The 25,368-nt window shown below is 40.7% G+C and overlaps 1 protein-coding gene across 1 annotated transcript in view; it reads right to left on the reverse strand.

Moving 5' to 3' along the window:
- Positions 1–25,368, reverse strand: part of KLHL29 (kelch like family member 29) — a 239,488-nt gene that overhangs the window by 126,893 nt on the left and 87,227 nt on the right. The window contains exons 2-3 of the mRNA XM_062488440.1: positions 10,244–10,385; positions 8,953–9,501 (exon numbers count right to left, since the gene is read on the reverse strand). Coding sequence (XP_062344424.1) covers positions 8,953–9,501; positions 10,244–10,385 — 691 coding nt within the window. The remainder of the gene's footprint in view (positions 1–8,952; positions 9,502–10,243; positions 10,386–25,368) is intronic.

The raw sequence follows: 25,368 nt of genomic DNA on the forward strand, positions 1-25,368 counted from the left end.
GTTTGCACAGCATGCAGGAAAAGGCAAAAAGCAGAATCTTGTATTTCCTAGGTTGCAGACAACGGGAATCTACTACCACTGCTCCTCCTTCTGTTTTCCACAGGATGGTAGTGTTTTGTGCAAAATGATCCTTGGCTGAAAGGATCCATAGCTTGGGGATGTAAAGAGTACTTCCCTCTTCCTTCACAAGGAAAAGGTCACACAGAGGAGCTGGGTTTTATATTGGATCTGGATACTCTATAAATCAGTCAGACTGAACAGGAACATCAGCCCACATTGCTCTTAAGATTTTTATTTTAGCCGAATTTGTCTCTTTTTTGTACCCTCTTCCTCACCCAAATACTTCCATGTGCAGAGGGATGAGCAAAACACTTTTTTTCTCCCTCGGAAACATCAGAGGAATCATGAATAAAAAACATCATGTTCTCTTTAATCCTACATTCTTTTTATTTATTTTGAGTAATGCCAATGAGCAAAACTGTGCAAAATACAATGTACAAAGTCCTGAGGCAAACCCTCCGTTCTGTTGTAAGTATTGCATAGTCATCTGGTGCATACTTGACTAAGCATCTTGGCACCTCCTCTAGGCAAATGCTTCTGACTTAAATAGTAATGGTCAAGTATTTCTCTTGAGCCTAGCCATTTTTTTGCAGTCCAGAGAATTTTCCAGTACAGCAGTAAGTACATAAAACACTTAATACTGTAATTTTCTGAATTTAATAGGACAAAACTTCAGGCCACTTTTATTTGCGTATCTAGATGGTGGAAGCTTTGTCTATGAGTAATCATTTCTGCAAGCTTATTTACCCCCTTCCTTGTGATGGTTTCATCCCCTGATGATACTTTCCAGAATATCTAGGCTGGGAACGTAATGTAGTGATTTGTAAATACTAAGGTGGAAATACACACAAATACCTTTTAAATGTCACTTGTTAGAACTAGAAACCTGTGTACTCATGTGCTGACGAGATTGAGTGCAAGAAGCTTAACCAATCCTCCTGTGCAGAATGAACTTAATGACATAAGTTTTATGTCCTCAGAAGCACTTTGAAGATTCAAGATGTTATGTAATCCCATATGATGATGATGATGATGATGATTGTTGTTGTTTTTTTGTTGTTGTTACTGACCACGGCTCAAAGCCCAACTAGCTGTGGGACAGTGGAGTTTATCATTAGCAAGCTCAAGGCACAGCAGGGTAAGAAAAGTGACTATTTGGAAATGTTTCGTAAATCTCTTCAGTGTTTGTTTTTTTTTTAATTTAACATAGGAGAGAACAATTCTCATTCTGAATGCAATGAGAGAGAAATGATTCTTCCTCATTCAGAATTTAGACACTGCTTCATGGAGGACTGCCGATTAGAAAAAAAAAAATAAAGCACTTCCACGTTCTTGTCAGGAAACCAAAACCCATTTGCAATTTGCAAATCTGCCTCTCTGGAGGTCTCCAGAGGTCACAGAACAGCCCATTTTGGGAACATTTATGTTTATACAGAAATGCACAGCCTGGGTCTGGATGGATCTAGTTTGTTGAGTTTGGACGGTGCATGAAGTCCCCATTCTCTGATAAAACATTAGCAGCTATAACTCTACTGTCCATGTTGTAAGTCATGCTATCACAAGAAGTGGAATTATGCTGCTGTGGAGATTAAATCTTAGTGGGAAATTTTGGGAAAAACCAAACTTGTGCAGCAAACTGAATGCTCAGGAAAGGCAGCTTTAAAGTGGCTCCAGACACAGGAGAACAGAGTGAAAGGGAACTGGTATGCTTCCTATTGCATCCAAAGGGATGGATGCAGACAAGGGCTGCACCTAAATAAGTGTCAAGAGTTGAAAAGGATGGAAGACCAAGGGAAGACAACGTCAGGGAAGCCAGATGTTAAACATGAGCTCTGAAAGGAGAATGGCAACTCTGCGAATGTTTTGGACAATTAATAACTCTTAGAACATCCAAATGCAGTTCCAGCTAACTGCAAGGGATCGTTGGAACATTATTTGGACAGAAGGATTGACGGACGGACAGACAGATGGATGGATGGATATATGAATGGATAGGCAGCCTGCCTGAAAATTTGGTCTGTATTTATAAAAAGTTGCAACTCACATATTCTGTGCCAAAAGAGATCCTAGATTTTTTGGTTATCATCCAGCCCCTGAGAAATTTTGCACTTTGCGAATACAGTGTTGTGTGGACAGGAGAGAAAATAGTAATTCAACAGAACTCTGCCGCCTCTCAGGCTTATGCTGAATGTGTTTGATGGTCACTGTCATGGACAAAACTATATTTGGTAAGAAACCACATTCTAAGCAAACTGTATCTAAAGACTACAGAGTGGGAAGGAATTCAAGACTTCAAATGTATCACTGTCTAATTAACTAGGTGGATCTGCAAATGATGACATAATATCATGCAACAGTAAAATCAAAGTTCTTTAGCTCTATATTTTCAACAGATAAACTACAGTTGCAAATCTGACATTTATTTTAAAAACAGAAGTATAAAAAATAGCAGCAGGGACCAGATGACTTTTAAAAGTAGTGTCAGGGAGATTTGATTCACTTCGGAAATGCCACTTTTTCTTTTAATGATAACCCATGTAAAATATTGGTGCTGCTGAGAAGATCCTCCTTCAGTTGAAACGTGAAAATCTCAAGTCACTGACATACTGAGAGATGTCAATCAAAAGATAATTCAATTACCTTTTTTATGCTGTATGTTTAGCAAGGCAATGTCCTAGGACAATTACAAGTCCTCTTCGACTCTTCAGTGCAGTAAATCTCTGTCTGTCATGACCTGACTGACAGTGACATTAAAAGGACAGGAATTATGGAAAAAATATCCTGCTTGGACCACAGAAAGGTGAAATGTATTTCATTCTCACTCAAGTGATGGCTTAAATACCCTCATCAACTTCTCAGTCCTGTTAGAATTATTTTAATGAAAGAAAATGGTACCTAATCTTGATAAAAATTTGATTTTAGAGGACGTGTTTGCTTTAAGTTCATTACTGCGCATGAGCAAGCTAAAACATGAGCCAGCAGCATGTTCTTGCAGCTAAGAAGGCCAGTGGTATTCTGGGCTTCATTAGGCCAAGTACTGCCATGAGATCACACGAGGTGTGATCTGCCAAGCACTGGTGAGGTGTCACTTCAAGTGCAATGTCCAGTTTTGGGCCCCTCAACAAAAGAAACACGTACTGGAGAGCTCAGCAAAGGACCATGAAGATGATGAAGGGACTGGAGAACCTCTCCTAGGAATAGAGGTTGAAACAGCTGGGGCTGTTCAGTGTGGAAAAGAGAAGGAGGCACAGTGGGATATCATCAATGTATACAAATTGAAATTACATAAATGTATATAAATTGCACCTGAAGGAAGGGTGCCAAGAGGCTAAAGCCAGGCTTTTTTGGTGGTGCTAACTTGTCAGAACCACAGGCACTGGGCACAAACTGAAACACAGAAAGCTCCCTTTGAACGTGAGGAAACATATTTCTACTATGGGGGTCACTGACACTTGCTCAGGGGGTTTGTGCAGTCTCCTGCATAATTCTCCATCCTTGCAGATATTCAGAAGTCATCTGGACATTGTCCTGAGCAAAAAGCTTTAAATGGCAGTGAACCTCAGCCATTCTGTGATTCTGTGAACTCTTATGCATCATTACCAAGTTGAGCTTGCAAATGACCACTACTTACCTGTACCTTGGTACCATTTAGGCTGTCCCAGCAAATCACCACTGCTCTAAGGAAAACCCGGTAAAAGGCATGCACATTGCAAACACTTCCATGCTAAACTAACTCTCCTGCAAACAACTGGAGAGAATGCAGTTATTTCTATTGTAGATTTCCTTCCCTACAACTGTGTGCATACATATCCATATATATGGATATGCCTGTACACAGATGCACCATACAATTTCATGCATCAATTTATGTCTATAATTTTAATAATCCATTTATCTACCTTTCTAGACAAAAGGGAGATTTTCTTAAGGTTACATAGGCCATGTATTCCAGTGTAAGGCACAGAACTGAAAATAAGCTTTCTAGAGTCTTTATCACACAATATCCTTTAACTAAAGTTACTAGAATTACAAAAGTTAGGTTACATGAAGAATTTAAACACTCTCCACCTCCCAGCATTCATGTCTGGAACTAGGTGCACTCACAGAAATGCAGGTCAAGCTGAAATCCCTTTGATAATTCAGCCTTTTCTGAAGAAAAAGTTGATAGTTATTGACAAAATGTACTCTGCCTTGTTACTATTCATGATTAAGGAAAGTAAATATTGTCTGAGGCCTAATGAGAATTCCAATGCAATAAAGTCAAGTGTGAAAGGTGCAATCAATAAGTGATGATGCAACAGTATTCGTTTGTAGTTTTGTTATTGTTTAGTTCATGCTATTTGCTGATGCTTAAAAATGAAGTGTTAAGAAATTAGTGCTACAAGGACTAACATTCAGATTTTATTTCTGGTATCGTTATGTTTCTACAGTCATTACACTCTGAAGACTAATTAGCATCTGCTTTCTTTTCCCACTAGTTAAGGACTGCAAACCAAAGAATTATAGAACACAAATACTATGGAAACGAACATCAGTATTTTCCGTGAACATCCCCAAATTAAACCCCGTGACGTCCACGGTCAATTTTACACTGCAGGAGTAAGTACTGCAATAAAGTACCGTATTTTCCTCATTTTTGTATTATAAACTATGCTTCAAAGTGTATCAGATTTATGAAGGGAGTGTATTTGCAAACGTGTAACAGATCTCAGAGTCCAAGCTGGAATGTTTATGTTCTACATATGTCAGAGGTATCCACCAAGGACACATGGTATTCAAGAACTGTAAATCCAAGTTTTGGATTTACAAGTTTTGAGTATCAGGAAGCATACTGCTCCAGGAAACAGTCAAGGACTAAATCTCAGTTACTTAGTTTCTGCAAGGAAAACAAATCTCTTCCAGGCCTTCATCAGAGTGATTAATTCCTCTCTGTTTGGCTCAGCTGGATTGTCAGGCACAAAGACATTGGTCTGTGTCACACTGCCATGGCATGGGACACTGGTACCTTGTGTCAGAAATTGAAGGCATGATTTTCTCTCTTCCCTGCAGGCACATTGTACAAGTGACAATTTGTGCTGGCCACATAATGTAGCCTGAAGATCCTGAAATATGTTTGAATATTCTTTGCAACTCTGTATTTTCTGAAGAAGTCATGTAAAAATTTGGCTATGAGAACTTCAGTGGATTTAAATTTACAATTAACATCTTTATGTTTCTGAATATTCTGCTTTATTAATTGTTCTCTCACTTTAGTTCATAGAGCAAGATTTAGGACATGGATCAAAAACCAGGGCTGGTTCTGTCCTACAATATTTGGTCACATGTCTGTGTTAAGGGTTTATGGCTTTTGAAGTCAGCTAGGAGTACTTGTCATATATCCTATCAAAGGGAAACTACAGGCCAAAGCAGATACCTCCCAAAACTCATGTTCATTGTATACAGTAAAAGACCCCATGCATTTCATGCATTTCTACAGTTCTTCATACACTGCTAAAACCAGTAATTCCTTTGAAACTTTATTTTTGTCTCTTGTAACAACTTCACTAAGTAAAAACAACTTCACTAAGTAAACAGATAATATGGCTAAAGTTAACTTGTATTTAAAGAGTATAACCCATCCTGACCAAGGAGATTCTCTAATGCATGCACAATTTTTATGAAAATCGTTTCAACGGAATCAGGTAAAAATTAGCTGCAACACTGGAGAATGACATATCTGTTGTGTATCATGGTTCTTTTATCAAAATAAAAGAGCCATGGATGTGACTCTTTCAGTCATGTGAGATCTCTTGACCTATTGCAAAGAAGATGGCACACTTGCAGTGCCTTTAATTTTTGGCAACTTGTTTATGTGTAATTAGAAACATCTGAGTAAAAAACCTAGTTCTGCATGAACACAGTGTAAAATGGCCCAAACACATACACAGACAAAGCAAAGATAATTATGGGAAATAAATCATGTTTCAAATCAGCTCCCTAAGAAAATCTAAAAATATAAGAAGCCATATCATATTAACCATCAAGAACTGTTCTTTCACTCAAGGGATAGTTGGGCAATTATTCAAACCTGGACAAGACTGGACTGTCAAGTGAAATAATAATTGAGAGTTCCACAGGATAATGAGATAGATCTCAAGGCCATTAGCAGTGGCCCTTATAGTAATACTGGCCAAGGTTCCCCAGGAAAGAGAGAGAATATTTAAATGAAACTTGTAGGGAACTAGTTTGAACTTGTATATTTCAACAGCTTAGTATTGTCTCCTAGTTTCCAGTCATTTTTGGAGAGAAAGGTATGTATCATGTAACACTCTGAAATCAGGCAGGCTTTTGAGACTGAAATCCCTGAGGGCAGAAACTAAAACATAAAGTAATTAAAAAATCAAGCCACATTGAAACTCACGGAGTTTATACTAAGAATCTTATTCTAGTGAGATTTTAAGGTCCTGTTCAGCATGCAGTTGTCTCCCCTTTTCTGATTGTTTCTCTCTCACTCAAAACAAGCAAATCCAACATATAACTTCTCTGACTTGAGGTGTGCCATGAAGAATTACAGCTTTAGATGTAAGGGCTTTTTAGATTGGAAACAGAGAAGGGATTACTTTATCTCTATAAAATAGGTCCTGCTTATGAGACATTTGTATATGCACGCTTCATTCTGTTTTGTGTGTTTGCTTTAAACCACTGTGGGAATAACTCAATAGCTGGTGGTCACAGAGAAGCTCCCTAATCCCTGGAAAAACAGTTGTCTAGCCTGCAGTTTATGAGGTACAATACAGCTAATGTATCAGCAGTTGCCATGGATTAGAAATATTGGTTGTTTTAATATTCTCCTTATGATCCTTCTCCTAGGTACAGGAGTTTCCAAATACAGGAGCAGATCTAGGTCTGGCATGCCTGGCATCCTCCAGTGAGGAACTCTGCTCTGTACCTTAATGAACATCTCTTGGGCTGACTGGTCTCTGGGGTGCTCGGACTATTAGGCTAGACCAGGGTTTACAGTAGGTTAAGCAAGAAGGCTGACTAAGAATTTGTAAATCAAATATTAAAGACTGATTAAATATTTTACGAACTTTTTACTTAGGCTTTGATTTGAAGTTTACTTCATCTGCTAGCCAGAGATCTGCTGAAGGTTAATTGATGGAGGAAGAGTAAATAACAGCTCACACTGCTAGCCCTAAGTTTGCAAGGCATTTAGGAGTATTCCTAACCTCAAGTGTGCAGTCACTGACGTGCCCATTTGTCTCACTAGGTTAGTGTCACTAGGGCTCAGATATGTGATCAAATTACTGCCGTGAAAGTGGTTTAAGCTTATGTGTTTTCCCTTGTATTGTATATTTACACATGTCTCCAGTGACACCAAGTAATCATTTAAATTGCGTTAATTTGATCATGCATCTGAGTACCCAGTGCAGCAAATTGGGATAGGTGGCTATGGAAAGTGGAGATGATGTCTCTTAGAAGACAAATAGCTCCTATGGAGGAGAGAGACATCCAGCAGAACTCACTCTACCAGGATTAGAGTATAAATCTCTCCCCCCTTCTCCTTCTACAAAATCAATGGTTTGTAACTTATAAACGTGATCTGACAAATTGCTTTTGTTGACTTTGGGCATTCTTCTTTTTTAAAGGGAAAGAATTAACAATACTCTTAAAATTGGTTAATTTTTGGCTACCCAACTGGGTTGGTATCATTTAAAGCCCATCTAGGGAGAGTTCCAAGAAAAATTCAGCAGCTCATCATCCAGCAAGAGCCCTCATCATATTTGGGGTGTGGAGTTAAAAACTTAATAACAATCCAAATATCTAGTATTATAAAAGTACTGCTGAGATTGTATCTGAGCTCATGTTCAAGGAAACTTTGGTAAGGGCTTACACATACCAAAGTACAATTTATGTAAAGAGCAGGAAGAGTTATTGGACTAATCATTTTTAATAGAGATTCCTTGTCTTTCATACAGAGCTACACAACAAAACTTAATAGCTTGTGGCAAATAAATAATTTACACATGGATTGTGTCTGAATACAAATGCATACATAAAATATCACAGACTTAATGAAGGTGCTGGTTTTTCACAAAATCAATTTAATTGATTTTGCTGATAGGTCTGCATTAATATTTTTGTAAGCTCCATTTTGCTTTACCTGTACATGTGGCCCAGTCGTGATTTGTAAGGGAGGAAGGGAAAACTCTGCAAATGCAATTAGAAACTCAGCACACAGAGTGTTGTTAGTTTTGAAGTGTCTGGGGTAAGACACTCGGAAATAACACTTCTCTGTGACCTGGTAGAGGGGCTCATTTACAAAGTACTCCACAGGAAAGGTCAACCTCTCAGAATGCTCATGACTATCGAGTCATGTGTTTTGCAGCATTTGAGCCCAACAAAGCTCGCAATGAAGTTTTCCCCTTAACACTGAACATGTTAGGTTGTTTAGCTGCACTCTTGTTTGTTGGGTTATTCAGTTGCTTTGACTTGTGTTTGGCCTGAGCTCCTACCAGAGTGGGGAGAAGACAAGTGCTGAGGAAGGTGGGCATTTTTGTGGTTGTTGTTGTGGTAGATGCACAACTGCAGCCAGGAGAACAGTGGTCTGATGGGAACATGGGGCGTATTTCACAGGGAGAGATACGGGATGACGGCTGCTTTACCTTGGGAACACCGGTTTATCCGATGGGCCTGAAAGCTGCATTTCACTACTTTTCGCCCACAGCTTGTCGTACCTCCTGCTCACACGCTGCTTTTTGTCATCCGTATTTCACAAAAGCTCTGCATTTTAGGAGAGCACGTAGGCAGCCGCCGTAGCTGGCGGGTCCACCGAGAGCGGCGGGGACGCCGAGGGTCGGCCGCCGCCCGCCCCCCCTCCGCGCCCGAGGGGACCGAGCCGGCCCGCCTTACCTTTGGGGTGCCAGGGGTCCGTGAACTCGTACTTCCCCACGCCGATCGTCCGCAGCATCTGCACCCCGTTGGTGTTGTCCGGGCCTCCCACCGCGGCCGCGTTGGGGGGCAGCGGGGCAGCCGCCTGCCCGTTGGTGGCGGGCGCGCCGCTGGGCAGGGCGGCCGAGGGCAGGGCCGGCGGCGGCGGCGGCAGCATGGGGCAGGCCAGGTGGCCGTTGCCCACCGCCGCGGGGCCTGGGTGGGCCACCGGGCCCACGCCGCTCATGGAGGACATGCTGAGGGGCTGGCTGTTGGTGTACAAGGGCTGGCTCTGCAGGTTGACCACCATGCTGCTGAGGGGCTGGGAGGGCTGCGGCTGGAGCTGGTAGTGGCCTGGCATCAACGGGAGCTGGGGGGTGACGTGCGGCGGGAGGGAGGGTGTGACGCCGATGACAGGGGCCTGGACGTTGGCGGCTGGGCTGAAGGTGGGCGGCTGTGTCATCCCGTAGGAGTGTGTGATGAGCGCGGGCTGGCTGCCCGCCGCCACCGTGGTGACCCAGGGCGCTGCACCTGTGGCATGAAGGAAGGCCGGCAATGGCGGTGGGCTTGGCATAGGGGAGAGCAGACATCAACACCCTCATCCTTCCCCTCCCACACGGCCGTGGAGGGCACTGACACACCCCACTCCACAGTACCTAGAAGAGCAGTTCGGGATCTGGAGCCGTTCCCAAGCAGTAAGTGCATAAAATTGCTGCAGCGATGTGAGCACAATTGTTAAAATACTCGTCAGGTGACGTGCGGCATGTTTGCGGTTTTATGTATTTTGCACTTTATGCAGCTTAAGCGCACACTTCCAAGAAAATTAACCTCTTTCCCTGCTGTGCTTTCACGGCTCCCTGACAAACACTCTGTGTGTATAATAATGGTGCTCCAGCCACTACAAAGACATTGTAATTAGGCGTCTGGCATAGTAGCACAATGTATGATATGTGTCTGGAAGCTGGAAATCATTTCAGGTAGTTCTGGACATAAAAGAAATCTTAAAGTATTACAGAGTGCCTTTCCCTCTAGTGAAGGCAGAGAAAGATAAAAAAACCCCCACTCTAATGAACTTGCAGCATCTTAATACATTTGTATCAGCCCCGACATAGAAGAAACTTGAGGGGTCTTTACAATGAGGGAAAACCCCTGCTAAAGAATAAAGAAAGGGCTCACAATGAAGTCTAATTTACAGAGGTAAATGGAGAAAGTGCATTGAATTTGCTTTGAACGATTTTCCCTGGTAGAATTACAAATAAGATTAGAGACATACCTGGGTTTTCATTCTCCCTCATCTGTTTAGATGGAGGCTCATCAGTGTCCCAGGGCGTGGACTGATTGATGGGTGTCTGTCCCCACCTGACGCTTGTTGCAAGTCCTTGAGGCTGATTTTCAGTCTTGGAAATGCAAGGTGTCTACCAGAGAGAAAGAAAAATACAGAATAAAAATGTTTTGACTGTTGGGATGAATTATGGCTCCTTATAGCTAGTAGCTTGCTTGTTTGTTACAGTCCAAGAGGATATCCTAAGATCTTTAAATACCATTCATTTGGGGGTTGGACTACATGATCTTCAGAGGTGCCTTCCAACCCTAACAGTACTGTGATTCTATGATTATCCTCCAGGCTTGCATGAGAGGTCTATATGGAAATACAATATATTTGAAAAAAATGCTTCTGGAAATTTAATACATACACCTTGAAAAAAATCCACAACAAACTAGTGTTTTCAGAAACAAGTCACTTCATTTGCCATAAAAAAACAAAAAACCAACCCAACAAACAACAACCCAGATATGGTAATATCTACTCAGTGGCAGTTACATAAAATGGAACAATCTTCTGTTTGCTCAATTTCTTCCAAAAATAGTGAATTTTTTTAGCAAGAGGCAGAAAAAGAGAGGTTTATTTACAACTGTAAGACAAATTACTGTAGAACAGTAAAGCAAAGTCTTCCTATTTACTGTCTGTCAACCCCTGAAATTGAATGCCAATAAAAAAAAGCAGCATAACATCACTGGCTGCTAAAATGGGTATGTTGGCAGGTCTTCAGAGAGGTTAAAATAACTGTAAAGTAGGGGAAGGATTTGGGCTGAATAATCATCAAAGCAGACATGATCTGAAAGAGATCTCTTGATGAGGAAACCATCACATGGATTTAAATGCTACACCAGACCCCTGCTGCAATTTTAGGGTATCTTCCCAAACAATCATGCCTTTGCTGAGAAAAGGCTTGTAGAAAACAAGGGTGCTCCAACAGGTCTCATTTATTTAAGTCTGCTGTGTATTTCATTGCTGGAAGATTAAAAGTTTTTTGTTTTGTTTTTACTGGTGTCAGAACCTCTAAACCAAGCAAACGGAACCAGCTGCCTATTGCTGAATGAGTACTGAAGAATAAAGCCATAAAGAACAGGAGACCAGTCTGAGCGATTGCTTGTTTGCCTCACATCTGGGAAGTAATTTAGCTCAGAGATGGGGGTACAGCAGCTCCATAAATGCCCTGGATTACACTGTACCAATGAAATCTCTGTCAACACCAGCAGCCTGTTCACCCATCACCAGTACCTCAATCAGCCCATGAAAGGAAGTCATTAGCAAACCCATTTATGCCCTCTTCAAATTCATGCACACCTTCCCTGAGCCATCAGTCATTCCTCCTGTCTTTAAATCTACCAGAGGCACGTGCTTCCTCCTGCCCACCTTTCTTCCCCACCAGCACCCCTGCTAACATCCCCACTAGCACCTGCCCTGCTCCAATGTTCCCCCTTCACCCAAGAGTCTGACAACTCCTGACACCTGCTCCCTTTTCTACCTGAGCTTTATCCTCAGTGGGCTCCTGGAGTCAGTTGTCCTCAATAGAGGACACAGGTTTTGCTGTGCTGCTCTCCTTTGCTCCCAGAAGCCACAGCGGGGATACTTCCCCCCACTAAAATGTTGTATTTAGTTCAACACAGATGTTCACAGAGAAATGTGATTCTTAGTATCTTTTCTCCTATTACTGTTATTTTTCAAAACTCATCAATTTATTATTTTCGATAGTTTGGGAGTTGTATTTTTGGAGTTTTAAAATGTAATTTCTCCAGATTTTTTTTTTTCTATTTTATTTGCACCAAGGGCAATGATATTCTGGTTTTAGATTCACATTTACTTCTGTCCCCACCTTTTCAACTACCTCTGTAACTTTTGCAATTGAAATAAAAATTAGTCAGAAAAGACATAAAGAGAGGACATGCAGACAGTCAAGAGCTTTAAGAACTCTGCTCTATTCATGGTGAAGAAAGGGCAGGAGGGGAAGAAATAAGTCTCAGTTTTGAGATGCTTTCTATTTATAAATTGTCCTGAGAAAACGATTAATATGAATATCTGTAGCTTTTACATTGTACAAGGTCTTTGACACAGGAGGATGTAACACTGCAGGTGGTTTACCAGCTCATGTTACCAGTATCCCTTTGGATCTAGCTAAACTGTGTAACAGCAGCCAAAGAGCTCTTCAGTAGAAAACTAAGTAACTAACTAACTAACTAACTAACTAACTAAAAGACTCACCAGCATTCTCTGCCTATATATCATCTAAAATACTTCTCCCAGAAAAAAACAATATTTATTCTAAAGTAAAGCTTTAAAAAATGTAAATGAAATATAGAGAAATGGGCATATTTAGGAAACAAAAGGAGGATTCATGATAAATCATGCTCCGTGTGCTCCATGTGACATGTGGCATCTGTGAGTTGCATTTCTTTGTTGGATGAACTGAGTCTTACCAGTGGGTTTGAAATACACACTGATCATTATTGTGGGGCATTGTCAAGACAGGCAGCATCTTGTTTTATTTTGTTACATTCCCAAGCTGCTTTAAAGCAGTGTTGATCTAAAATCAGAAAAAGAAGTATAAATTCCTCTACCTTAAATAATTCACAAGGACACACATGCTATAATTTTAAAAGAACCTGTATGCTTTGTTCAGAATGAGTGAAGAAGGGAGTATGTGATACAGCTCTCCTAAATCCTACAAAAATCCAGGTGCTTATTCTGGAACTTGTTTTCCAAAAAAAACTAGAGCACCATACCAGACACATGTGAAAGTGGTAGTCTGCAGCCAAATCTAGATCTAAATTCCATATTTTGAGCATTATAAAAAATGAAGAAGGTTATCGGGTTTGCTGTCAATAAATGCTTCTCCTTCACTTTCACTAAATACCAGTTTTAGTTTCACTAAACATTCTCATGAACCCTGCTTCTTAGAGGTTTGGTGGATTTAAACACACAAATCCAGTAGGTTGCTTTCAAAGTGTACTCCCAAATTTGTGTTTGTTTGATCAGAAAGTGCCAGAGATCAGCTGGTATGGAATCACAACACACGTCCATGAAACACAGACAGTAATGGCGGTGGAAACAGAGAAAGAGTTTACTGAATTTCTTTTTAAAACCTATACATACTTCTGGTCTTTGATCTAATTTCTGCTTTATTTTTCTTAATACATGAAGGGTTACATTACAAGTGTTATATGTCTCTGATCTGATTGCAGCAATTACCCATTTGCGTCTCTGGAAAGTGAAATTATTTTCAGTGTTATCAAACAAAGGAACTTTCTGTCCATTTGCTCAGGCCCGTGACAGTGCTCTATTTGATGTTTTTAATGTACAACACAAATGACCAAAAAATGGCCTGTATTATGCTGGTTGTGCAGGGGGAAGATCTGTGTTCCATTAGTGATCCACAGACTTCACAGAAACTAATTGTACTATGTTACACTTTTATCTTTAGCTTTCATGTCAGATGCTTGTTTGAATTAAACATGGAACACATGAAAAAAGGAAATGCATTACAAAATCTACTGGGTATACATCTCTGCCAAAAGTCTATTTACATGAAAAGACCAAAGAGGTTTCTAAAAGTTCTGTTACTCTGGCTAGTCAACAGCAGCATTGGCTAGTTAACTTCCAGAAATTCCTGGCAGACTACAAAGACTACTTAAGGAATCATCAGCATCTTTCTAGCACCCATAACATGTTCAATTTGTGCTCTTTGTCATGGATAGAGTACCCCAAAATCAAATCTCAGGATGTTTTTCCCTCTTTGATTTAAAGCCACCATTAACAACCAATAAAAATGTTCAGCTAAAGTCTGCATTTCACCACCTGCCACTTTGCACTCCAGAAGGGAGCAGTCTCCCAGCTCCCAGTTTTAAGGAAATTAACCACAATACAGATGTAGGGGCAGAAGAGAGCAAGACAGAACAATTCTGGAATTACATGAGACAAACACAGACAAGTTGCCAGACTGTCAATTTTTTTTGTAGTACAAGCAGTCATAAACCATGGCCCATAGGCAACAGTAATTGTTGTACAGCTGGTCCACTGAACCTTATTATATTAAAACATTAAACCCTTCAAATTCATGGGGCTTTTCAGAATATCCACAAGAAAGTTCATGAGTTCACAGCTATCAGCTGGTGCTAAAGATTGGGAATTAGTAATTTGGTCTATAGAGCATCATGGCTGTATATGGCTGCTCTTAGGAGTTGAGGAGGCATAGCTACAACTAAGTCTGACTTTAAGTCCCAAGCCTTACAAATTTGTAATGAAATAAGATCTAAACTTTTAGTAAGACCTTTTTTACATCAATGGAAACATAAAACCTATTGTACTACTAACAGCATCAAAGAATATGTTAGTGGACTTAAAAAACCCAACACGAAAACCACAAAAATCCAACAAAAAAAGTTCCAATTCAGTCCTCTCCAGGCTCAACAAGCATCACCAAACATCTCCTGGAAGGTCCTTATGAACATATTTGAGCAACTTTCCCAGAGCTTGTGGAACCACTGATATATATCCTGCTGTGGCTCAGAGTGCCAAGACCTAACAGTTTCATGAGCAAAAAAGAACTAATCTGGCAAGAGGGATACTATTTGTGATTCACAGCAATAAAAATTGTTTTACTGAGGGCTTCATTTAAAGTGATGGATGAGAAGTAGTGAATCTCTGTTCCAATTTCCAAAAGAGATTGGGAATGGCAGCTTAATACCAAGATAATGTATCCAATATGCAACCCAGTCTATTTTCTCTTCCCATTGAAAATAAAAAGGTTAAGATGCATGCATGCACAGATTCAGGTTTTATGGCCTGTCATGGGTAAAAGCAACTTCAGTTTAATGAGGGAATTCCTTTTAAAGCTGTTCTCTATGCCTCTAAGTGGTAGTGTCTGGTGGCCCTGGTTGGGTTTAGAGTCTGCATGCGTCTGATGTGCTAAAAGTTTAGTGGTCTCTGCACCAAAGAGTTTATGGTCAAATTTGTAGTTCACGCTGTTAAATATTGCATGAAACGGGTATTATTTGTAGGTATGCATGTAAAACCTGAACCATTCAGGGATAAATCTTCATCTGGAGTAAATTCCTACACAGTGCTGGACAGGACCCAAGTGTATTTCTGAGTTTAGTCCATAGCCAAAGTAGCTCTTAAGGGTGGAAGCAGAGCTTTTAAAGATGCAGTGATGACAGCAATATCTCCTTAGCACTGGATGTGTGGTGGCTGGGCTGCAGAAATTAAACTGTTGTTTTAAGAGACGTATGTACTGTAACATATTAAAAACCTAAGAGATATTGACAGGCCAGCGTGCAAGAGGAACAGAAAGAACAGTCCTGCAGTAAAACCTCATTCAAGGACTTGCTCATGGGTGGAGAGAAAAACTCATCTACCTCACACTTCCCATCACCAGGCAATTCTGCAATGACACAACATTGTTTTTTTCTTTCCAAAACTAATGTGGGAGCCACAAGAAAGAGAGTAACACAGTTAACTCATAGGAAAAATATTACTATCCTGCATAAAAGACAAAAGAAGTCTAAGTTCCCTCTTGAGCAGACGGAATAATTCAATATTTGAACTCCTTAAACACCATCCAGTGAGGATCCACCAGTCAGGGCGAGTGCTGGAGCACTATGGCAGCCTTCAGAGACACATGGCTCAGCAGTGGGTGTAAAGTCTGCACCTGTTCTTGCTTTGCAGAGGATTTAAAAACACCCCCCACCTCGAGGTCTATGACACAGGCTTGGAGAAACCTATGAGTGCAGTGGGCCCACACCCCTGTGATGGATGCACTCCACCCCTTAACCAAACTGCGGTAGTTTGGTACAGGCTGCAAAGGAAGTCAAGGTCTGATCCGTGTCCAGGCCAAGAACTTTTCTAGTTTCAACTTGTTCTCTGAAAAACCATGAAGGAAACAGTGACACAGTGAGCATCAATGCACATGAGCTTGGAACACTGATCATGCGATTAACACATGAATAGCTGGTGGCTTTTATTACACTCATTAATCAAGGAGCAAAGAAATTTGTGGGTACAAGGAGATTCATGCATACCTTTTCCATCACATGCAATTTGACTATAATCCAACCACTTCATTCCATAAATATGACAGTCTAAGTGAGCTTTCTTGAGCTCCTCTGGCCAGGCAGCCTTGTTGCATGGCAGTGATCTTTACTTGATCTGGTACAACTCTCAAGAAGGCTCCTTGAGACAGCAATACCTTTAACCAATGGCAAATCTGTCAGGAACCTAAATTAATGCTAATGAAACATTACTAATTCATGTAGCTACTCAATATTAATTATTATTAACTTAATATAGATACTTCCATTAGATATAACCCCTTGTCCAAGTTTGAAACTAAGATGATTGGACCTAACTGCACCAAGGCTCTATAAGGAGTTTAGAAAGCAAGCGGGTCCACTTTGAGCCTTGTGACTCAATAGAAGCCTCTTCCTCACTCTTTGTATTTCTTTCACTGGATAAAGACCTTTGTCTGAGACTCAGACTGGACCTGCCTGCACCTAAGTTCCACCACTCTGTACCGCATGACTCACTGGGAGAGTCTTTCTTAGCATTTTGCATTTCCAGTCTCTGTGTAAAACATTCTTACTTGATTCTAACTCAGTTTGCATTTGTGCACTTCTTCCATGCAGTAATTAATAAGGTGAACCTCATCATCAAACTTATTTAACCTAAATTCCACTGAACTTATTGAACTAATGAAATATATTGCTTCTTCTCTCTTGAGTGAGGTGCATTCCCCCCATTAGCAGGAGTTCCAGACCACCACAGCATCAATACCTTTACCCAGCCCTGATCCTGGCTCCATGCAGAGCAGAGCTTCTCACCATTCCATTTGTGAGCCGATAAGAAGGCACTTATATGACCATGTCCAGCCTCTTCCCACCACCAAAATCAACCCCAACTTTCCTGGACTGAGCTTTGGCTACCCTCATAAATAAGTCAGCCCAAATTCCCAAGCTTTGACAATGCAATGGAAGATAACTCCATACTGGGAAAGGGTCAGCTGCTTCTGTCTCATTAACCTCTTCTAAGGCTAACCCACATTAGCTGCAGGTTTGCAAAGGAAAGAGAAGGAATGAGATTATGAAAAAGAAGAGAGAAGATGGGATAGAAAAGGGTTGTGAGTTGCCCACAGGTGATATCTCTATCTGATGGCTGACTGCCCAGTACAACCACCGCTTTCACACCAGTGCTCCAGTCATTAGATAGGAATGAATGCAGGACCATGAAATGACAAGTGCTTCATAAATGCTACTTTGTATTCTGTCTTGGCAAATTTCACCGGCAGAGGCTCAGGTACTCACCCAGCTGCCTTCGTTTCTCAGCGAGAACATCAGGGAACGGAGCTGAGGTATCGAACCAAGGTCCCGGCTGCGACACTTGCTGCTCCAGGACACCAGGGACATCAGCGCACGACACTGGGTTCGAGCACAGAAGCCCCACTTTAGCCTGAGCAGAACCTCCTCTGCTAACACGGTCTGCATGCAGATCAACCCCAAATCAGAGCAAAGCTACGAATGCAAAACCATCTCACGACGGAGGAGAAAACGCGCGGCATCAGGAACAACGCGGCAGCTACAGAGAACATGCACTGCACAACGCGAGAGGGCTCTCAGAGATCCTGCAGCCATCCCATGGCATGGGCAGATAAATACAGCTCATCATAAGTGCTTTTTGTCAGAGGGCTTAAGGAAATATGGGCAATAATGGAGTAAGTGCTTGCCAGACCAGAATCCCAAAGGTGCACAAAGGATGTTGCCCTCATGTATTGGTAAAGCTACTGAAGAACAACCTAATAAAGGGAGACTTCTTGAAAACTAAACATTTATCTTGAATGCAAATGCTGGCCATTGCTAGGTTCAGAAGTCACTCCACATGGCAATTTCATGTCAAATTTCCTAAGGAATTCTTTTAATTATCCAAACAGGACCCCAAATTTCATTCTGGATGAGGGCCTGAAGCATTAGAAAGAGAGGAATACTTAGGAAATAAAAGGCTCCAATCCCAGTATTAAGTTACAGCTATAAAAGTTCCTTTTTGTTGTATTGTATGCTGATATTTTACATTCAAGCCCTCTGAACTCAGTATCTCAATTGTAGTACACAGTCCGTGGCAGGAAAGTGCATGTTCTCTGCCTACACAGCAGGCACATAAAAAGAGAGGGAAAAAAAAGAAAAACCAATATAAGCCTGTGAGTGTTGAACAGTGCTGCGTGATATTAGTGATTTATTAACTTGGCTTGATCAATAAGGCTATCATCAAGGGCACATTTAGTTTGCACATATATTTCACTTTCTAACAAGCACTTTTGTGTGCTCACTTTAGTTTCCATAATCTGATCCACGTCTCGGGAAGCTTTCTTTAAGGGAGAACAGAGAATTCTTTTTCTAAAAAAAGGATCAAAGTATACTCAGTCAACTCTCAAACAAAAGGACAGACAGTACTGTAGAAACAGCATGCTTACCTTTCACAGCAAAAGAAAAATAAGCCTATAGGTCCAGATTTATCACTGCCTTAAGTTCATCAACACCAATTGAGCTATTAAATTGTGGCTGAACTTGGATCACAGCAATTAAAAAATGTCAACTTTCTCTGAGTGTCTTCCATCAGTAACATGCTAATTTAATGCATAATTTAAACTCTGATGTCCTTTAATTCAGCATTTGTAAATAATTAAAAAAGAACTAAAAATCTTTTTGCACTTATAAACCTGACCCCCTCCCTCTTTTTCTACTGCTAAAAAAGAGTTTTTAATCAAGAATTTATTTATTTTTTATATCTGAAAGTAAAAGCTGTAAAAAAGATGAGAAACTGATTTACAAGATAAAACAATTAGCTGTGGGATATGTACATTAAGACTAATAAATTTCACATCATATTTTAAGAAGTGGAGGAGGAATCCCAGATATATTAGACTATTCAAATTCTATTGAAATGTTCAATTAAGAGCATCTTATGAGGGCAGTTTATGCAGTCACTAAAATTAAGATGTGAAAAACAGCATTAGAGTGCTATTTCTCTCAGAGACTATACACTTAAATAATCCATCCCTTTTTCTACATCCAAGATAACATCTAAAATCTGGGTATTCCTGTAGTTGCTCTGGTGTTGTTAAAATTTTTGTTTGTGTGTATTACGCAGTGAAAAATACTAAAATAATATACTGCATTCCCTCTTAACCCAAAATCATGCATCTCAGTGATTCTTATTACAACCTTTTCTCCTCTGCTATTAAAACCTTTTCCTCTATGCAGACAGACGAAAATGCCTTTTAAGATTCAACCAAGTTTGTGCAAAACCAGCTCGAACCCATCAATCTCCCAGTTGGTTCCTAAAAGAAGGTAAACATTCCCAAAGCTGTTCTGACCAGACGTGACTGGCAGATGCTTTTTGGGAATGAGGTCTCAAGATACAGCCCTGTCTCCATTCAGATTCTGAGCTTTAATAACACAAGAAGTTCAGTGCAGGATCAGGCAGCGAGGAAGTCATTTAATTTGATTTACAACAGAGTGCTAATATATGGTTTTGCTGGAAACACAGTCACTGTTTTCTACAATTTTTCTGCTCTGTAGGTTTTACATCAAAGCATTCCTGCTTGTTTTGTTTCCGTATCTCCATGCTACCAGTAGGAAGCTGCCCAGTTCTCCTGTTTTCTTTCAGCAGAATGGATTTGTGGACTAGCACGACTGCCTCAGGTGCCTCAACCACCATCCTACTAAAAGATTTATGGCAAACACATCGCATCCCAAGATATAAATCTACCAAATGGCTATTAGACATACTTCGCTGTCCACAGCCACATGATTTAAAGCAAAACTGATAATGGTACATCTCGGTCTAGTGTTACTGGTACACCTGTCAGAATTGTGCTGCATTGCTGCACATTTTTTTCCAGACACCTCATTCTCATTTTGAGTGTGGATGGGATGATCCTTTAGTATTACTCTGTTCACGGCAACTTGTGATGCTAAACAGTCCTTTGGCATCCAAGGATAAGTGGGTACCATCAAGATTAAGCTCTACTTATATTTCCTTCATTGATTTACATTACTTTACTTTTTATTCTTCTAAGATTAAATTCTTCTAGGAATCCAGTTTGAGCTATTGGACTAATTAAAAAGAGGAAATCCAGCAAGGATGAGAGTTGGGCCAAAGACTTTTCTGTTTCTGAAAGTCCCGTTATATATCTTTTAAAGAAAATTCATGTTACAAAGCATAAAACCTCACACTCTCTTTGCTCCCGTGAAGTTAACACAAACTAGACCACCTCTAAAAATAATCTCCCACTCAAGAAATGTCAAGGTAACAGGGAGAGGGAGAGAGGGAGAGAGGGGGAGAGGGGATGAGAGAGAGAGAGAGAGAGAGGTTATTGTGAGCACTGAATAACACAGGTTCGTTCTGTAAGCCATGAAGGGAAGGACAAGCTAAAATTAAATGACCTTTGGTAGGGATACCTCACCTACAACAGCAAGTCGTTATCTGATCTTCCTAATTCTCCTCCTCCACTGTTGCAGGTCATGGTCCATCAGAAGCTGCTATTCCTGCTAGGATGGGTGCAGGGCAGACAAGGCAATACAAGGTGCAGAGCCCTTGTATTCCCCCCGATGAACTGCCAGGAAGGGCAGCCTGGGGACATTGCAGGTAATACCCCTTAAGAGACAGCATATCCCCTGCTGAACTTGCTGTGGCTTTCAGAAGAGCAAGGGGAGTTCTAGCTGTTCTTGTACAACCATTGCCTCCAGAATACAAACGGAGCCTTGGTTTGTTGCAATAAAGCTTCAAATAGAGCACAAATCTATAAATATCTAATGGCACAGATCAAAATGGCCAACTTTGGTCACAGCTATTGATCAGTGAGAGAAGAAGCAAAATGGGACCACAGACCTACTCTGAAAAAAACCCCAAGAGATATGCTTCCCACACAACAGGTAGAAATCAAAATAATCTTTGTTGTGAATCCAAAATCTTCTTTCCACCCATAGCACAGTTTTTGGAATTACTGTTCACTTCAGACAAGCACTGACTGTACCAGACTATCCAGATGTTATTAGAATAAAGCACAGAGCTTTATCTTTTTTACGTGTAGTAATGATTCTGTGCCAAATTCAAACACAGATCACACGTTAAGTTTCTTAAAATCACTGAGTTAGCAAAAAAGTTGAGCCATTAATCTTCCACCAAATATGCCTGTCTCAGAAAGGGTCACAGAATTTGTGACATTGAGATGCTTTGAGAGGAGATACGAAGCTGGAATGAATGATAACTGTAGGTCACTTCCCACTGAACTACTTCTATTCTATTCTATTCTATTCTATTCTATTCTATTCTATTCTATTCTATTCTATTCTATTCACAATGAAATAAGCATAGGTATATAGATGTAGCTGTATCTCTTTCCCCTTCTAATACTGAGCTGTGGATGCTATAAAAAGCTTCATCTTCTTTTTCTAAAAGTAGTCCAAGCTTCATATACTGGGAAAGAAAAACAGGAGGTAAAAGCTAACAGACTCACTGAGGGCTTGCTTTTCTAATGCTGCATTTGATTAATTATATTATTTATTTTCAATGACTGGCTCAATCAATCCTGATCAAATTAACAAAGACAATGATCAGAAATACCAGACTAAAACACAATACAAATTATTTGGTTCCAAGGGGTCCAATTAAAGGAAACAGGATTAAATTAACCAGTGATCAGATTAAGGAGAACTTGCTGTATAAGGTCAGAAATGTATTAGTACTTCAGGCCATTTGCTGTGTCTGTAGATTGCCATTTCCCTCTCTTCCTAGAGTTCTCAATACATTTTAAACAAAATTGAGTTTTCTAGGTATTACAAAGGTAATATGGAAGAAATAATAATAATAATAATAATAATAATAATAATAATAATAATAATGTTATTTCACAATATACCACTGTATGTGGGGCTGTGCCATAGTAGGCATGCTCTAAAGAAAAAATACACCCCCATACACCCTCCTTCCCTAGGAGTCCGGATACCTCAAGGAATCTCCAGTCTATGTGCACTGCACAGAGATCAAAAGGTGGCAGAGTATCAGGATACAATCAAAATGACAGAAAAACCCTTTTAATTTTACAATGTTAGTAAAGCACAAAGATGAAAAAGCTACTGTTCAACAAGGAGTGTTAATGAAAGTTGCCAGTGATACAGCTGAAAATGTAGTTCTTGCCTAAAAATGAAGGTAGATACAAGTATCACAGGAGAAGTACTTCTGTTTGCTGTGTACTAAGCTAAACCTCAAGCAGCTGAGAGGCTCCTACAGCACTGAACAGAGATTTACCATCAAATGCCTTGGGCTCACACTGGTTCAGCTGGACTCCTCAGCTGCAAAGGGACTTTCTGTCCCACCTGAGGCAAAAGAAAGGCTGGGGAGGGACATCAGGAGCCAGCTCGTTTGGAAGTAATTCAGTAAATATAAATGCTGAGTTAGACTGAAACCAAACTCAATTCCTGCCCTCTCCTTCTGCTAAGAGACTCATTTAAAAGATAAATGAGGGATGTGGAGAGGTATTCCCTAAAGACTGTTAATAAAGCTACTTTAGAATGCTGGCAGGCTGTGCTGCTTGTGAATCCTGGCCCCACATGCTGCATGGGATGAGGAAGGTCACGGGGCTTCATGTGCTGCTCACATGGCAGCAGTCCTCAGCAGCACAGAGACAGAAGAAACCTACACTGCCCACTACAGTGATCCCACTGCACACATTAGGGGCCAAAGCAAAGGGTCTACCCAGCCTTCAAATGGTGAGAAAAGGAGCTGCTGTAGTCTGAACAAAAGGCAAAGCATGTGTAAGAAGGTCAGGTCCAAATCAGCACAGCCAAACCTTTGTCTCTTACAAAAGCATTCAGAAACTACAGGAAGACTCCTTCACTATCACTTGATACAATGCCACTTCCATCTCTTAGTATGCCTAAGAGACATGTCTTATGTCTGCCAGCAGACATCACACCCATCCTGTTACCTGACAGGCCCTTGGCACTTGTGATGGCCCCAGGACTCTCCTTGCATGCAGTGAAAAGACCAAGCTAAGTGTTCTGGTAGCTGACCTCTGGAGTGTGAAACAGTCTTTGTCCCAAATGAAACCACAGGAGACATGAGACAACAACTGCTGCTCAGCAAGGTAAATATTCACCCATGGGATTTGTTTTGTATGGGCATGGCCAAGTGTCCTTTCCTTGCAGCTCACTGTTGCACCAGGTATTCATGCTGAAGGACTGTCCTTGCAAGACTGAACATTAGATGAGCTGCTTTACTGACTGAGCTTGAGAAAGCATTTAGAGAAACATCCATCTCTCCCTTCCCACAACTTAGAGACTTAATATTTTGTCTTTGTTTTCAACTATGACAGTAAGTAAATTTTAAAGCATCAGCTCTTCTCAGCCAAAAGACATTTGGCACTATGATTAAGAATGTATTATTTTGTCTCTTCTGTCCCCTTAAACAGTAACTTATTTGCATGTACGGGCTTTTTCTCCCGCTGTGCATAACTACATTCTTTTTTCAATCTCATTGCAATTTTTTCAAGAGCATTCTCAGTTACACTTTCTTACTTTATTTTCTTCATGTCTCTATCTCTCTCTTCACCCTTTCTATCACGCTCTCTCCTAAGTGAAATGAGTACCCAATTATACTCCTGTTAGAACTGAACTTTCAAATCCATCATATGCTAGTGGGCTCAAAATTAGGCAAATAAATTCTCTCAACCCTACAAATTAAATTGAGTCGTTGCATATGTTCTTTTAAGAGCACAAAGATGTCAAGTATTCACCCAGCTGTCACTAAATATGATGAGCAGGCTCTCTGAATTCATATAGATTTTCTAAATCGTCTGTCAGATTTAACAGAAATGCTAATGGATCCAAAAGTAAATTCTAATCTATCCTAAATATCTGGTTATTATTTGTATTACAGTAGGACTAGGAATTATCAGATGAGGATCAGGGCACAAGCTCTAGGCATTTCACACATAAAGATCATTTGGATGGTGTCAGGCATTATTTTGTACTTTCGCAAGTTTTATCTCATTATTTTAACCAACAGCCTCCTCTTAGCTCTATTCAATTTCATTTAACAAAAGTACCAGCAGCTTGTTAGTATCACTACCTAATGTGCTGGCTGTTGAAACTGGGGTCTTAGATTTGGTAAAACCAGCAACTGTCTCCCAAATGCAGAGTTTGAAGGAATAAAGCTGTCATGCAGGTCAGGCTTTGCTCACGTTTCATTCTGGTCAAAGCTCATGATGGAGAGGGAGCAGAGCCAGATCAGCCTCAGCATTAAGGATGGGCACCTGCACAGAGCTGCTGATGCCAGTGGGTTGGACATTCCACAGTGCACCTGCACCTGGCCTGTGTGGGGCCAGCACTTCCCAAACGTGTAGGACTTGCTGTCCTGGCACCGAACACCTGTACAAGACACCTCCAGGGGCCAACCCAATACACTCAGGGAACCTGTGACGGGGTGAATGTGTCCTGGGAGTTGTTCTCTACGTATGCCCTGGCTGCTTGTCCAAAAACCTATTAGGGCACTGTTTTAAGCAGGAGGGCAGCAGATCCTGGCTGTCAGTGATGTCACTGCCAAAATCAGTATGGTTTGCAAGCTTGCTTCACAGATATGTACGATCAAAGAGCACATTTCCCAAGAATGTGTTGCCAGTCCCATTGTCTTGGCCCAGTTTCAACTCCAGTTATTACATTTCTGCCTGCATAATATTCCCCTCTTGCTTTGAGGAGATGGAGGAGCCCTCTCATGCAGTCCCACACTGTTTCACTGCATCATGGCCACATTCAGCACCACAATGGACATATGCAAACAGATTTCCCTGTTCACATTTTATACAGCAGTTGCTGCCTAAAAATCTTTGTGATTCTTAAAAAGGTGCAAAGTATAAGATACTCTTGTTGCTGTTATTTAAAAATTATTTGCCTCTGGAACTAGTCATCTAGAGACATATTTTAATTTTCTTCTCTTTCATGAGTAAATTTGTACATTGAAATTATTTACCAAAGGTTGAACTAGGTGGGTCTCAGATTTGCTTGCAAACTAAA

Source organism: Cinclus cinclus, chromosome 3 (genome assembly GCF_963662255.1).
Source record: "Cinclus cinclus chromosome 3, bCinCin1.1, whole genome shotgun sequence".
Classification (NCBI taxonomy): Eukaryota; Metazoa; Chordata; class Aves; order Passeriformes; family Cinclidae; genus Cinclus; species Cinclus cinclus.